The following is a 15,207-nucleotide window of genomic DNA, read 5'->3' as shown; positions in this document are numbered from 1 at the left end:
AAAAAGAAAGAATGGGAGAAAATATCTGCCGGCTATTTATCTAATAGAGAGTTAATATCTTGTGTAAATAAGAAACTAAAAAAAGTCAATAAGAAATAAATAATCCAATTTTAAAATTTAAAAAATCCATAGTTATCATAATACTGAATGGTAGAAAAGATCCATTTTTAAAATGGCCCCTAATACAATTGAAAAATGACCCATAAATCCTATTCATGGATATCTATCACAAATAAATATACACTGTGTCCTATGGATATGCAGCAATGCAGCACTGCTCCTAGAAACAAAATGCAAGAGCATCAATAGGGCAATGATTGAATAAATCATGTGACATTCACAGACAAGAATACTACACAGCCACTACAGTGGACCAAAGCCAAAGCAATTGTCTCTGAGAGGCTTCAGTAGAGGTTTTTCTCCATGTGGAATGCAAAATGCAGAAAACCATGTATAAAATATTCTATAAATAAATGATAAAACCTGTTATGTACATGCTTATTTATATAAAAGTATTGATATATATGAATGGAAATAACATGTGCACATACCTAGAAATATGTACATTATATGAGCTTAGGGCAAAAAAATGAAAGAATATATTCTAGATTATTCATGTGAATTAGTCAGGGTGGAGTAGGGTGTTGTTGTGGAAAGGGAGAAAAAGGGAAATAACAATAAATAAAACAAATGATTACCTTTCAAGTTAGAGAGAGTTGGTTTGTTCCTCTCAAAGCTACCATGGTTAGCTCCGTGGTAGAAAGCTTTCAGTGAATTTTCTGGTACAGAATTTATTGTTGCAGCCATACTTATGAAAAAGTGTGCCTTAACCATATAAAATTTATTTAGAAGATGCTGTTGGCCAATCATAACCAGAACTACAGGCGAGCCTCTATTTATTAATTCGTCAAGTGCCTAAAAAATGGAAAAAGTAGGCAGGAGTAAGTCAGTAAAATTCTAAAAGTTATTATTAGTTTCATTCCCCAATTGCATTCTCCATTTTGTGCTGGAGGAAAGAATATAGGAAAAGATAGGAGATTCCATAAATGGCAGTTATTATGGTTAAGATTTTCAGTATTTGAAACATTTGTATTATTTTTACTGGTGCATGATAATTGTATGTAATAGTTGGATTGTGTCATATTCATACATGTACGTAATATAATTTGATCAGTTTCGTCCCACAGTGCATCCCCCTGCTCTCATCTCCCTAACAGTTTCTCTTAAATTTTCACAAGATCCCCTTTTTCTCTTTAGCTCCCACATATTAGAGAAAACATATAACCCTTTACTTTCTGAGTCTGGCTTACTTTATATAACATGATGCTCTCAATTCCATCTATTTTCCTATAAATGACCTAATTTTGCTCTTCTGTAGGCTGAATACATTTCCATCATGTACACATGCTTTTAAACTCACTCCATCTCTACATTCAAACCCTTTGGTCAAGATTACCAATGCCTACACTTGGCTAAATCCAATGTTCAATTCTAGTCCTCACATATATGCTATTTCTAATCTAACCGCTATTTTATGTGCACATTAAACTGTCATACCATCGTCTGTAAGTTGCATTCTAATTTCAAAGATGTTAAATGTGAAAAAAAATCACATTTAAGACTGAGTGATTTATGATACTTAATTTTATACTATTGATCATCTCCCTCCTTCTCAAGTGCTTTTTTCTCTTGCATTTTGGGCTACCACACTCCCTTTACTTCCCTCATATCCTACTAGCCACTACTTTTCATTCTTCTTTGGTGGTTCCTTCTCTTATCCTGTACCTCTTAATACTTTGATCTCTCAGAACTCAGTCCTCACTCTCCCCTTAGAGGATCTTAATCAGGCACTTGGTTTTATTTCATCTAAAGGCTGATGAAATCATGAGCTTTTTACTCTAGGTCCAATCTCCCTTCTGGAATCAAAATTCACAATATAAACAACAAACAACTCCTCCACTTAGATGTCTAAGACGTATCTCAAACTCCGTATGTCTAAAGCTATATTCCTACTCTCCCCTCCTAACCAACCCCTACACCCAAGCTTCACAAGGACTGAGGATGTGTCTATTTTGATGACTGGTGAATTTAAACTATTTTCAGAATCAGAACAGTACCTGCCACACAGTGGGATCAACAGATAAACCAAACTGTCCACACCTCTGCTCAAATCGCCTCCAGTGGCTTTCCATTTTTCTTATATAAAACTAAGTTACAATGTCATTATAAGGCCCTTCTTAATTTTACCTCTCTGACTTTATGTCCTATGGCTCCCCACCACAGCTGTAGACACTTGACTCAAGGTATCTCTCACCAAGATAGACACAGCCTGTGCACTTGCTATTCCCTCTTTCTAGATTTTTCTTTCTCTGGATTGCATATGCCTTACCCCTTTACCTGTTTGGGGAATGATAACCCCATTTAAAATTAAAGTATTCACTCTACCCCATGCTCCCAACCCCTTTCACCTACTTCTGGGTTTATTTTTTCCCAAGCAAGGTTCTCCTACTTGCAAAATATGTACTTGTTTATAATGTTTACTTATATGTTATGTATATTCTTATTCCTGTGTGTTACTATAAGCTCCAGGAGGACTGAGGTTTGTCTGGAGTGCTGATTGATACATTTGATTGACATCATTAATCTGTGCCTTGCATACAACAAGCTCTTCATAGATATTTTTGGAGTTAATATAAAAGGAGCTACCTATTCTAGAAAAGAGGGAAACTATTTGCCTTATATAAGTATAGTAATTAATATTACTTGGGAAAGTTTGAAGCAATGTGGCAGTGGGGATGTTTGTTGTTATTGTTTATTCTCTTTTCTGAATCTTTTAAAAAGAGTTGAAATCAATGCATTCAGAAAAGCAGCACATGGAACAGCCCCTGGGCCTGATTTTATGCCAAACTGTTGCATTAGGAAAATGGTTGACTCTTTCTTTCTAAAGGATAAATTTCAGATGGACTAGGGGTGAGGAGAGAGGACATTCTCTTCTCTTTTCCTATCATAGCAAGCAGTGATTTAATGAGCCTTGACAATTACACACAAACACTTGAGGATCAAAGAAAGATTAATTAGTAATGCTATTTAACACTTCTTTCTCTCCCTCTATGCAGAAAATACAAAGTGTAATCTGAAGAGTCTTAAGTGGGCCAACAGTACTGTTTTAATTAATTAGCTATTAGAAATTGGGTTTCCATTATACTGTCAGTCTCTTTTTGTATAAAAAGAAACGATCAGACATTCTTTTTATACCAAAAACTGCTCCTAGAGGCACTGTTTTTAGGATACTCTGGCATTTATGATTGAAAAGTCATAAATACTCTTAAACCCCCCAAGGTCTTAGAGCACTAAAATAAGATAAGAATATGTATTTATATCTTCCTAATATCAGTTCTTTCATTTCAGGCAACTTCCTTATAAATAAAAATTAAATTTTAGGCAAAAATATTGAATCATACAAAGCATAATTAAAAATAGCCTTTGTGTAATAAACAATAATAGGAAAAATTAAGTTTACATTTCATAAAAGGTAGACCTATTTCTATTAAAATTATGGAAGAGAAAAAAATAATTTTGAGGAAGTATCTCTCAAGTTATTTAATTTTAAAAAACCACCTTATTTAAAATAGGATACTGTTTCATAGGATTTAAATAATACATAAACCTATGTGCAATCTCTGTCCATGTTAACTGTAGACTCCTTCCCCATCTCTAATATCTTGTAATCATAGTTGTGATACAGCACTCTGTCCCAGCATTTTCTAGGGGACAGACTGTCAATATCCCTAGAATTTTTTAAATGATTATTTGAAGATATTTAAATGCTACTAGGATATCAAATTGAATGATACCAATCATTCAATTATTGACTACCCTAAATGTATTTAGATGGGCAGTCTCATTTTCTTCATGTGGAAAAATATTGGAAAAATCAGAGGAGCAACTTAATGAAAATGCCAAATGAAAACTCTGCCAAACCATTGGCTGACAGATTAGGAACTGGCAACAAACTGGGCCATTTCAAAATAAACAGAACCCTTTTCTCACAATCAGAGTTACCTGGTAGGTAACCAAATAAATATTAAAGTTAGAGATAATTACCATGGCTAGATGAGCAAATTGAATACACATCTTTATGAAAAACAGGAGCAGTAACAGTTATTTGCTAGAACAGTTTGATCCAATCCTACCTCTGGCTTCAGGATGTTGAGATACAACTCCACTATTAGAAATAGGAAAGCATATTATAAACAAGATTTCCCAAACCAAAGATTATACTTACTGGATAGTTGAAATGACTCAAAAATTATCAGCACTAAAAAAAATTATCCATGCTACATAGCCAATGTTTAGAAAACATTATTATCCTTACCTGTATGTTTTCTTTGTTGGTAAGAGGTTTTCCTGAGTCAAATGACTGAAACAACTATCAAAAAAGCAAAATATTAACAGTAGGAACCAGATTATTTGAATATTCTTTTCAATGAAACTATTAATGTGTACCATTTTTATTGTAAAAGTAATATATGTTCTATTCATAAAAGATTAATATAAAAAATAAAGTAAAAATCATACATAAGTCAATTTCCTGTGTGAGGTCAGTGTTAATATTTTTATGTCTTCTCTACCAATTTATTTTTAATAAATTTTTTAAAATTATATATGGATTTGAATTTCATTTTCACTAAGTATTACATCATAATTTATTCTGATACCATTATTTATAACTTCGGTTTGATAGGAAATACTTGCCTATGAATGTAGCCCTGATAACCTCTTGCCCACTGTTAGACACCCAAATCAGCCTTAGCTTAAATAACACTGGTGACCATTTTGTCTGTATTTCTGACTATTGCCTCTGTATACATTCCTGGAAGCAGGATTTCTGTGTCAAAATATAGGAATATATTGAGAAAACAGAAATGGGCTGGCCCAATTTACGTTCCCTCACATATTGTGTAGAAATTCAAATTTCTAACAGCATTGAGGATTATCACTTAAAACTGTCTTTCCCAGCTTGAGGTAAAACTGTATTACTATTCAGAATGACTATTTTTGTGGTACTTTTGCTTGTTTTGTGAATAATTTATTAATACATTGAGCTATAAATTTAATGGTGCATCAAGGAAATGATTCACTTGCCAGAAGAGATTGTGGTATCCTAGAGTAGAATAAGGCCCTCTTGGAATAGAAAGCCCTTTGTAAAAGATGTCCATTAAGAGAAGCCAATACTGATATCCTTGCATATCAGCTCAGTCACCAGGAAGTCACCAAAAGCTTCCATAAAGGGTCTGCCTCCACATAGTTGGTGTACTACCTCTTTGCCTGAGGTAATTCTATGGTCATAAGAATGTTCAAGAGAGGCTAGTGGTACAGGGTAAAACCCTTACCATTGAGGAATAAGAGACTTGTTCTATCCCAGTTGCCCATGGCTCTCTGGAAGTAACTTTCCCATTCACTCACCATACACCCTGGAATTGCCTCCCAATACATTATTTGCTTCCAAATCTCTGTCTCACAATCTGCTTTTGAGGGACTCCCAAACCAATACATCATATATAGCTTTCATTGGAGGAAAATATTAGTGTTTTTAAAAATCCTTTTTTTGAAGATACATTTTGCTGCCTAGAATACATTGAAAAGTTAGTAACTAAATGTGGTGATGGTGGTATCTCTGGTGATATAAATTGAAAAGAGTTCATAGTGGGACCTTAGATTTAGTGATAAGAGCAGAATCTCAATATAAATATAATGTTAAATATAGAATTTTTAAAGGACTATGAAAAGTCCAATAGTAATCCATAAATTTTTTTCAGTTACTTCCTTTACAAGTGAAACTTAATTCATTAATCCCTTCTTTAAATAACTGGCCTGCAGCCTAATAACATTGGCACCTATTTTAATTATAAACCCTGAAAGCATTTCCTCTTTTAATTACACTTTTTAAATTCCCAATTGAAGCTGGAAAGCTGCAAATTAACTTTGAGAATACAAAATTTGAAGTCAGAATCTATTGGGAGATAATTCGCCCACAATGAAGCTTGTGGATAAAAATGAAGGCTGGAATTTACATGTAAAAATTAGTTCCAGACTTTTTGATTGTTTATTTGGGTGAAAACTGTGGCCATTGAAAATTCTCATTTCTCATTATTCTACCCAATTGGTTTCTTTCCTTCTCATCTTCTAAATGTGGATGACCTAAAGTTCAGTTTTCTCTTTTCTAGATTTCTCTGTCTGCCTGGGATCCTAGCTGATTGCACCTAGTTCTATGATTTTAAATCTCTATGTTAATGCTTCCAAACATACCTGCAACCCCAACCTCTCCCCTGGATTACAGTCTCTGCCTCTATATATGCTACATCGCCACCTTGTTGTCTACTGTGGATCTCATATTTATCATGTTCAATTCCTGCCAGGAGCAGCATTCCCCTTCTCGGTATCTGAAAACTTCTTCCTACCAGTTGTTCAAGTTGAACATTCTGCAGTCACCTTGACTTACGTCTCTTACATCCCAAACCTAAACCATCATCAGCAAATGCTGTCAGCTCTATCTTCACCATACACCCAGAACAGAACCACTGCTCACTCCCTCCATCACTATTATCATGGCTCAACCAAATTGCTTGCATCAGCCTTCTCATTGGTCTCCCTATTTATTTATACCTTGCTTGCTCACAGTTTATTTCACAAAAAGCAAACAAAGTAGTTGATTTATATTTAATTCCTATCATGTCATGTCTCTGCTCAAAACCCTTGTCAGTTACGGTTTCCCATCGGGTAGAGAGTAAATGCCAGTCCTGACTGAGCCTCAGGAGGTTTTACATAACCTGGCTCCTGGGTTCTACCCTCCTCTTCCCTTTCCTGAATTCTCATTTGGCCTTGTTGTTTTCCCTCAACCACATCTTGCAAGCATCGTTCTCAGAGCCTTTGCCTTTATAGTTCCTCCCACTTGGGAGGCTGTTCCCACAGATCTTTCCATGGCTCACTTTCTTCAAAACCTGGTTATTAGAGACCGGCCTGAATAAAACAGCAACCTGAGCTGCCCTGGTTACTAGTTCCCCTCAATTCAGCTGGATTGATCCTCATACCTCCACCTGACTTATATTTATGTGCTAAATATATTTATTATTTGTCTCCCCCCTGGACTGTGAGATTCATTTGTTCTTTTTTGCTCCATCCCCAGTCTAGAAAAATACCTATATTCAGTAAGCACTTGAGAACTATTACACATGAGTTAAAATATAATTTTAATAGCAAAATACAAACCATTTGTAATAGGGAAAGACTGTTGATTAAGATTCAAGCAAGAAAATGCTACTAACTTAATCCAGGCAAGAAGATGAATTCATTTATACAACAAAAAATGAAGGAAATAACCAACTAACTCCTCTCTTGATAGGAAGGTAGTAGATAAACAGACAGATAGACAAACACATACATATCCACACACATACATACCATGTATACCATATAACACATAGATATTCTTTATATGTATACATATAGATATATAGATGTTTATTTACTCATTTTTTGCAGTGCTGGGGATTGAACCCTGGCTTCATGCATGCTAGGCAAGTGCTCTAACACTAAGTTATACTCCCTCCCTATAATAATAAATTACAATGTTGTAGCAGTCATATGGAATAAAAAGAAGTACATTTTAGGGGAATATGCTGATGTAGTAGACACAATATGTAAAATATAATGTCAGCTTATGCAACTGATTTCCAAGTCTTACAGATAATTCCCCAGGTTCTTTTAGGTCCTCTAAATTCAAATCACACCAGAATATATTATGTCTGTCAGTCTCACTCCTCACACATATAGTTTCCCTCAGGCAAAGGGACTTTCTACCCTCCCTCTCACCCATTTCCTTTATTCTTGGCTCACATGGATCCAAGCATCTGCCTACAGCATCTGATTCCCAGATCACCATGAAGACCAAAGCAGAGGAAAATAATAACTCACTCTGATTTAATTTCTGCTTTCAACATGAACTCTAGTACTTGTTTTCAAGAATTCTCCAGTTATCTAGTTTATAAATACAAATCAAGTGATCCAGGTTAAACTGTCTCCTAAAACCAAACATTCTAGGCAAAATGGAGAAGAATGTTCCTTCCCCACAGAACTCAGAAGAAATCTGAACAAAATATTCTCAATTCTTTGATGTGATGTTTATCAATCAAAAAGTTATAAGGAGAGATTATTTTGAGTAAGAACATTAACCAGAAATCATAGGATTAGACTAAAAAACCTAAAATGTGTTGGCTGATGTATCTAAAGAAATGGCTTATAATAACTATAATAAAAAGCAATATTCAGTGTCCCTGTGCCAGAATTCCATTGCAAAAATTTACTATAGAACCTTGCTATATCCCTCATGACACTGTGCTATTCCAGATAGATGAAAACTCATAAAATCTGATATTAGCTGTAACCAGATTTAACAAAGAACTGTGGAGTACTGGAGACATGTAAATATACTGTTGTTGGAATGTTTCCTAGATTTTAGAATTATAACCTTCAAAGACAAAGAACAGTTCAAATTAGTAAGTTACCTTAATTTTTCCAGTAGCTTTAAAGCCAGAAGGCACTGGGCAAGGCATGTTTTTCCCATAAAATATCAGGGTTAACTCATAAAAGGCCTCAGAAAAGAAGTGCAAATCTGTTAGGACTTCTATCTGTAAAGAAAAAAAAAAAGAAGATTTTAAGTTAAATAGTTTGTTTCACTTACAAAATAAAAACTTTAGAGAAAAATAACCAACTCTGAGATCCAAAATTTCTGCTTAGTGACAGTAAAGTATTATGAATTAATGTTTACTAGCTAGGGAGTGGATGGATCTTCACATGTCTGTACATATGCCATTTTACATGTGCGATGAACCCAGAAGCTAACAAACAGCAACAGGAAGGTGTTGGAAACAGTGGGCAGTTATCAGAGGTTGCTTACTTCATCAGAGGCAAACACACAGAAATAATATAGCCATGGAAAAGTCTTAAAAGTAATTCTGTTCCCATGGTAAATTGTGGATTAAAAGAAAAACAAAGCTAAAACTCTCCTGATGTTCTCTGGGGAAAGTCAAAAAAACTAGGAGACTAACTCCACAACATATCAATATAGAGACAACTACTAATTTTCTTATCCATAATTAATAGCTTAACATTAATTGATCACTATGCATTTTACATGGCTTATTTTGAATATAAACCAGCAGGACTACTGGGAAATGATATAAAGAAAATATCAAATTCAAATTCATGTGTTCATTCAACATGTTTATAGGGCACTTCTTAAACAGTAAGTACTCTTGGAGGTTCCACACCTTTGGATGCACATTTAGGTAAATGTAGGTGATACATGAAGACACAGTATGAGGAAGCATGGAGTCTGACAAAACGCTACTTTCGAGACTGGGATCAGGAAGAACAACTGTGAGGGGGAGCCATTCAAGAGAAGAGATGGTAATGACATAAGCCACAAAGCCTTATGAGAATTTGCCAAGAGGGTCCTGAGAATAAAGGTCATGTGTTGGGAGCAGTTTTGTATCCTAGAGTGTTCCAAGAACAGCCTTGTGGCTGAGGGGAAGAGGGTGTGAAGGTGGGTATGACAGTAGATATGACAGTCATATAGAACCTGCAGGTCCCAGGAGGAACTCTATTTCCTATGGGGGTAAGAAGTTAGTAGAGGCTTTGGAACACAGCCTTAACCTGACTGGTATTTTGAAAACATCCAGAGACTTTGGAGAGAATAGAGAATAAAAGGGTAAAATGTGCTCACAGGGAATAAAATGCAAAGTTGGATAAAGATAAAGACACATACACACACACACACATATACACACATAGTTTATGTTATGTATATGTATATATATTTCTATTATATATTTTATATATAAAGCAAAAAAATAAATTTATCCTTAGCATTTCAATCTATCTTACTCTCCGTTTTCCTTTCACTACTAGTTTAGGAATCTTACAAGTATACAAACCTTAAGGAAAGAGGAAGTTAGGCAAAAATTGGTTATACAAATAAAGCCTGAAAGGCCAGGAGAACATTAATGGGAGAGAGGAAAAACTGTGTCATCTTTCCTAAGACACCTTAATCTCTAACCTCCCCAGTGCCACCTAGCACCAAAGTAGACACTAAGAGAGACATGGAAACCCTTTCAGGTTTCTAGATGGCCATTTTTTTTCTCATTATTCTTATAAGAAAACCCTTCCCAGGATCTGTATGTGGGTTAGTCTCCTCTGGTCTTGACTCTAAGAGTGCTGTGCATGGACATCTGTCAAGGCTATCTCTGGTTGCAGTTTATCATACCAATCTGACTGTTTAGAAAAGCAATGCTGTGAAGAATAGACATAATATTTCCAGAAGTGACCAATGCCATAAACATAAACAAGCCCGATGACAAAAAGAACTGGCTATATAAATCAACCCTTCACTCACACAAATACAGAACTATCAGTACCCTTCCTAGGAATGTTTAATATGTGCAGAAGAATAAATCTTTGATGAGGTCGACAGATCCAGAGTGAAGCCAGACCAGTTGGTCGTCAAGAAGTTTTACAGCTTCCCTGAAAGAGACTAGTGCACACAAAAACTGAACAGAATGATGGATTACTGGGAACTTTGTCAGAAAGCATCATTGTTTGCTGTTTCCTGATTGACTTCTCTTTCTAACCACTCACTGACCGTAGTTTGCTTCAGAAAGGTCCAACAAACTTTGCTCAGACAGGCTGTTATTTCTTCCTCTGTGAGATCTTTCAGTAGTTGCTCTTTTATATTGCATCTGTTATTGCAGCTGTCAAACCCCTAATTCAGTTTTTCAATCCTAATAAGCCAGTAAGATCTACTTCTGTCTCATCCTCCTCCCAACACTGTCACCAAATACAAGGATGATGTCATTCTCCTGATCAAAATTCTAGAACCCCCCTCCAACCCAAAGCTGCAGAATACAGTCCACAGTTCTTCACTGATTTTTATTTTTTATTTTGTTTTTAAAAATTTATTTTTTAGTTGTAGTAGAACACAATACCTTTATTTACTTTTATGTGGTGCTGATATCAAACCCAGGGCCTTACATGTGGTAGGCAAGCGCTGAGCCACAACCCCAGCCCACAACCCCACAACCCCAACACAAAACCCCACAACCCCAACCCACAACCCCAGCCCCCTTCACTGACTACTCCTGAATGAAAAAAGCTGCCACCTGCTAACAAACTGCTGTGGTTTGAATGTGATCTCCAATTTTTCAAGTAGTAAAACTTAGTCTCTGAATTCACATATTGATGATATTTGGGGGTGAGGCCATTAGGAGGTGATTAAGATTAGATGATATCATGAGGATGGGGTCCTCATAATTTTATTAGTTGCTTATAAGGAGAGGAAGGGAGATCTGAATCTATGCCTGCTGGTCCCTCACCACATGTTATGTGCCATGTTATGACGCAGCAAGAAGACCCTCAACAGAGGCGGCCCCTGGATCCTGGACTTCCCAGCCTTCAGAACTCTGAGAAATAGATGTATTTTCTTCATAAATTACCCAATCTCAGATCTACTGTTGAAGCAACAGAAAAAAAAAAAAAAGACCAAGACAATAAACAAAAGTTTTCTAACCAAAAAGTTTGTTCTGAATTCTGACTTTCAGGGCTCCCCCTGGATCTCCTCCTGATGCTATTAATGGCCACTGCAACCCCGCCATGCTTCCTTCCTCTTAATAACAGACCAGAATATACCTGTTATCCAATTCTGACTGCAGATTTCCCCCATTTCTCTCACTGCACAACCTCCCCATTATGTCTTCACAGTCTGGAATTCAAGCCGGCTCCCTGGTTTTCTCCATACCGTGGCCCTCTGGTGTTTCTCATGTTACCTTCTGCAACCTCCTTGCTCAGAACCTCCACTTCAGGGTGACTAAACCATCGCTGCCCCCTAAGCAAGTCCATACTTCTTCACCTCTGTATCTTTCACACTGTTTTCTGCCAAGAACATTCCCTTCCTCCTCTCTCCTACTCAGTTGTAAGCTTTCCAAGTCTAAATTCTTATCTTCTTATTGAAATCTCAAGGCTAAAAGCCATTTTTCCCTCTTTTAAACTCTTGGAAACAAAGCTCATCAAGGTAATTTGCAAATGATAAAGTGACAGTACATATATGTGACTTGTGTATATGTCCCATCTCTCTTCCCAGTTCTCAAAGCAAGGAAGGACCATGAGTGATGTTTCTTGGACTCAAGTTACTAACATGGTGCTTTTAAATAGAAAGTACTCAGTAAAGGTTGTTTTAGAATTAAATCAATGAACACTTATTAAGTATTTTCTAGGTTAGCTCCACTAACACTAAATAGAATGTACACAGCAGACATTTTATAGAAGTCTGCAAATTTTAAATTCAATCCAATAATTAATGATTGAATATCAAGAATGTGAATTTATTTCTCAAGTTAGTGTAGGAAATTAAAAAATAAATAAGATACAGCCCTAGCCTTAAGAATTTTGCAATTACTTAAAGAGACTACTGTTGAGAGACTGGGAAAGTTATATGCAGTTTTAAGAAATGTGTTATTGAAATTCAAAAGCAAGAGAGTTCATGAGAATCAATAACTCAGAGAAGGTGATCCAGAAATTTTCACGATCAACAATGAATTATTTATTCTTGAGGTTAAACTATATCAGTAGCACCAGAAGTCCTCTTAGGAATTGCTTTATTTATAATTAGAGGACAATGGACTTTTCTCAGAGGCCCAAAGGGTCTGAATGAAATAGTAGTCCAGGGGGAAAGCTAAGCTTTCCTCATTTAAAAACAGGAGGGATGCAGGAAGAAAATGGAGGGTACTTCCAAAAAAGGAAGAAGAGTGTGCTGGAGGCCACTCACTCCTAATTGCAAGAGCTGATTATGTGTCTTCAGTGACGACTTGTGGGTAATTTGAAGACAGCCATAGTGGGTGCATTCACAAAATGGAAGAAAACTGAAAAATACAAATCAGCTTTAAAAAAGAGCTCACATGAATCATTTTCCAGCATACACCTGATTATGCCACAGGAAGAGAGGCAAAAGCATAAAATGATGGCCACGAAGTATTTTAAGCTCAAGAATGCCAAATATTCTATTTTAAATTATTTGTACTTCAATTTTCCTGTTTTCCCAAAATTCAGTAAAGTGCACAAGAGAAACAAAGGTCCTAGATAAATATGTTATGTGTGTTTATGTATGAGTACAACAGTATGTGTGTAGGTGCGTGTGTGCGCAGAAAAATGAATGGGGTTGAATTCCATTTAAGAGTTGAGGAGAGATCCAAGATGGCGGAATAGAGAGGTCCAAGATGGCAGAATAGAGGAGGTCCCCTTTCTGGCTGCTCTGTGGAATTAACCAAGAAAACAGTCAGGCGGCATCTCAACAAAGTCTCACTTAGACAGAATACAACATCTCAGAGCAAGCGACAGCGGATTTTCACAGAAACCACCAGAGTTGCCACCACCTGCACAGAAATCAGAGCTTCTTATTCCAGTAAGACTCCAGACTCCAGACCCAAAGCCTGCAGTTCTAGCGCACACATGGCTCTCAAGCAGCTAAGCAGAATCACCTAATCAGCTGTGCTCCATTCCCATGCAGGTCACAGGGCTTCAATCTAGCTACAGCACAAGGCCATCCCAGCTCCCCCGACCTCACCAGACACCCCTGCGCTGCAAGCCGACTGACTCCCTCTTGGAAAACCTTTCTCACCATTTTTTGTTGGGCGTGGCTATCAGCACAGCCCATTTGAACAGGTATCTGGTTTCCACCTTCCTCCCCACCCCCCCGCCAGCTGAGATTACTCGGCACAGTGACCACCCAGCACAAAACCACGCTCAGCTGAAAGGGAACAGTGCGACCAGGGCACCGCCCACCTGGCGCAAGCAAAGGGCGAGAGGTCCCGCAGTTGGGACCTGATAAGCAAAACAGGTGAGGGGTCTCAAAACCTGAAGCAAATTAGAGAGGCCAGGATTGATTGGGAAAATGGAATTTTAAGAAGTTTTTTTGTTGTTCCCTCCCGCCCCAATATTATCCTTCTTCTTTCTCTTCTACCCTTCTATCCTCTGGCTCTCACAACTTCAATATATGTGAAACCAAGAACTTTACATGAAATAGAACTTTGAGAACTGAGTCACCTGAATAATATAATATAGAGAATTGCATAAGGCCTCCCCTTTTTAAAAATGTTTTTATTCGCTTTTTTCTTCCTTCTCTCTCTTTTCTCTTTCTTTCTTTCTTTCCCTTTTTCTCTTCTTCTCTTTCTTCTTCTTTCACCCTCCAAATTTTACTATTTTAACATACTGTAATTTTCTAAATATATATGTATGTTTGTTTTTTTTGTACTTTACTGTCCTCCCATGTACTTGTCTACCCTAAATTACTTCCTCTCTATTCCCCTGCTACTAACACTCATCATTAGAGTTCTCCTTCAAATTTCCTAAGTTATATTAACCCCATACCCTCACATCTTTTCCCCTTACCATAGCATCCTATGCCCGACCCCCAGTTCACTGTCCACCACCAGAAACTGTACACCTTTATTAAAACTACTGATTATATTTTAAATAATAATTGAATCCAACATTTCTGGACATTGAGATTAACTATAAATCAATAATTTGTTCATCGGTGATATACTGTTGATATTAAGATCTGTTAACATTGTCCTTCCCCACAAAGGAGGGATCTTGGAACCATACAAGAGCAATACAAATCTATAGGGTAAAAACAATAACACTCCAGTCCCACAGAGCTGAAAAGAAAGAAATGTGAGAAACATGAAGAGACAAGGGAAGAAAGTATCACAAACAATTCAAGACAACACATAATTAGAAAAATTGACAACTATTGCAGAAAGAATGACAGGGAAAGATTTCAGGATATAAATGATTAAAATGCTTTGAAATCTCAAAGAAGACATTAGAAAATAAATTCAGGCAGTGAAAGATCACTTTGAAAATGAGCTACATAAACAAATCCAAGAAGCAAAAGATCACCTCAACAGGGAGATAGAGGTTATACAAAAAACAAAAACAAAAACAAAAACAAAAAACACACAGAAACCCTTGAAATGAAAGAAATAATAAACCAAATTTAAAAATCAAATTAGAGCATCACCAACAGAGTAGACCACTTAGAAGATGGGACATCAGACAATGAAGATAAAGTATATCATCTTGAAAAGAATGTAG

At 36.4% G+C, this 15,207-nt stretch overlaps 1 protein-coding gene across 1 annotated transcript in view; it reads right to left on the bottom strand.

The window, feature by feature from the left end:
• Cfap54 (cilia and flagella associated protein 54) overlaps nucleotides 1–15,207 on the bottom strand; it is a 264,100-nt gene that overhangs the window by 103,247 nt on the left and 145,646 nt on the right. Inside the window, exons 47-49 of the mRNA XM_076855417.1 lie at nucleotides 8,565–8,687; nucleotides 4,376–4,429; nucleotides 699–915 (exon numbers count right to left, since the gene is read on the bottom strand). Of these exons, the coding sequence (XP_076711532.1) occupies nucleotides 699–915; nucleotides 4,376–4,429; nucleotides 8,565–8,687 (394 nt within the window). The remainder of the gene's footprint in view (nucleotides 1–698; nucleotides 916–4,375; nucleotides 4,430–8,564; nucleotides 8,688–15,207) is intronic.

Source organism: Callospermophilus lateralis, chromosome 4 (genome assembly GCF_048772815.1).
Source record: "Callospermophilus lateralis isolate mCalLat2 chromosome 4, mCalLat2.hap1, whole genome shotgun sequence".
Lineage (NCBI taxonomy): Eukaryota > Metazoa > Chordata > Mammalia > Rodentia > Sciuridae > Callospermophilus > Callospermophilus lateralis.
The sequence above is the reverse complement of the archived record's forward strand: the minus strand, read 5'-3'. Positions and strand labels throughout refer to the sequence as shown.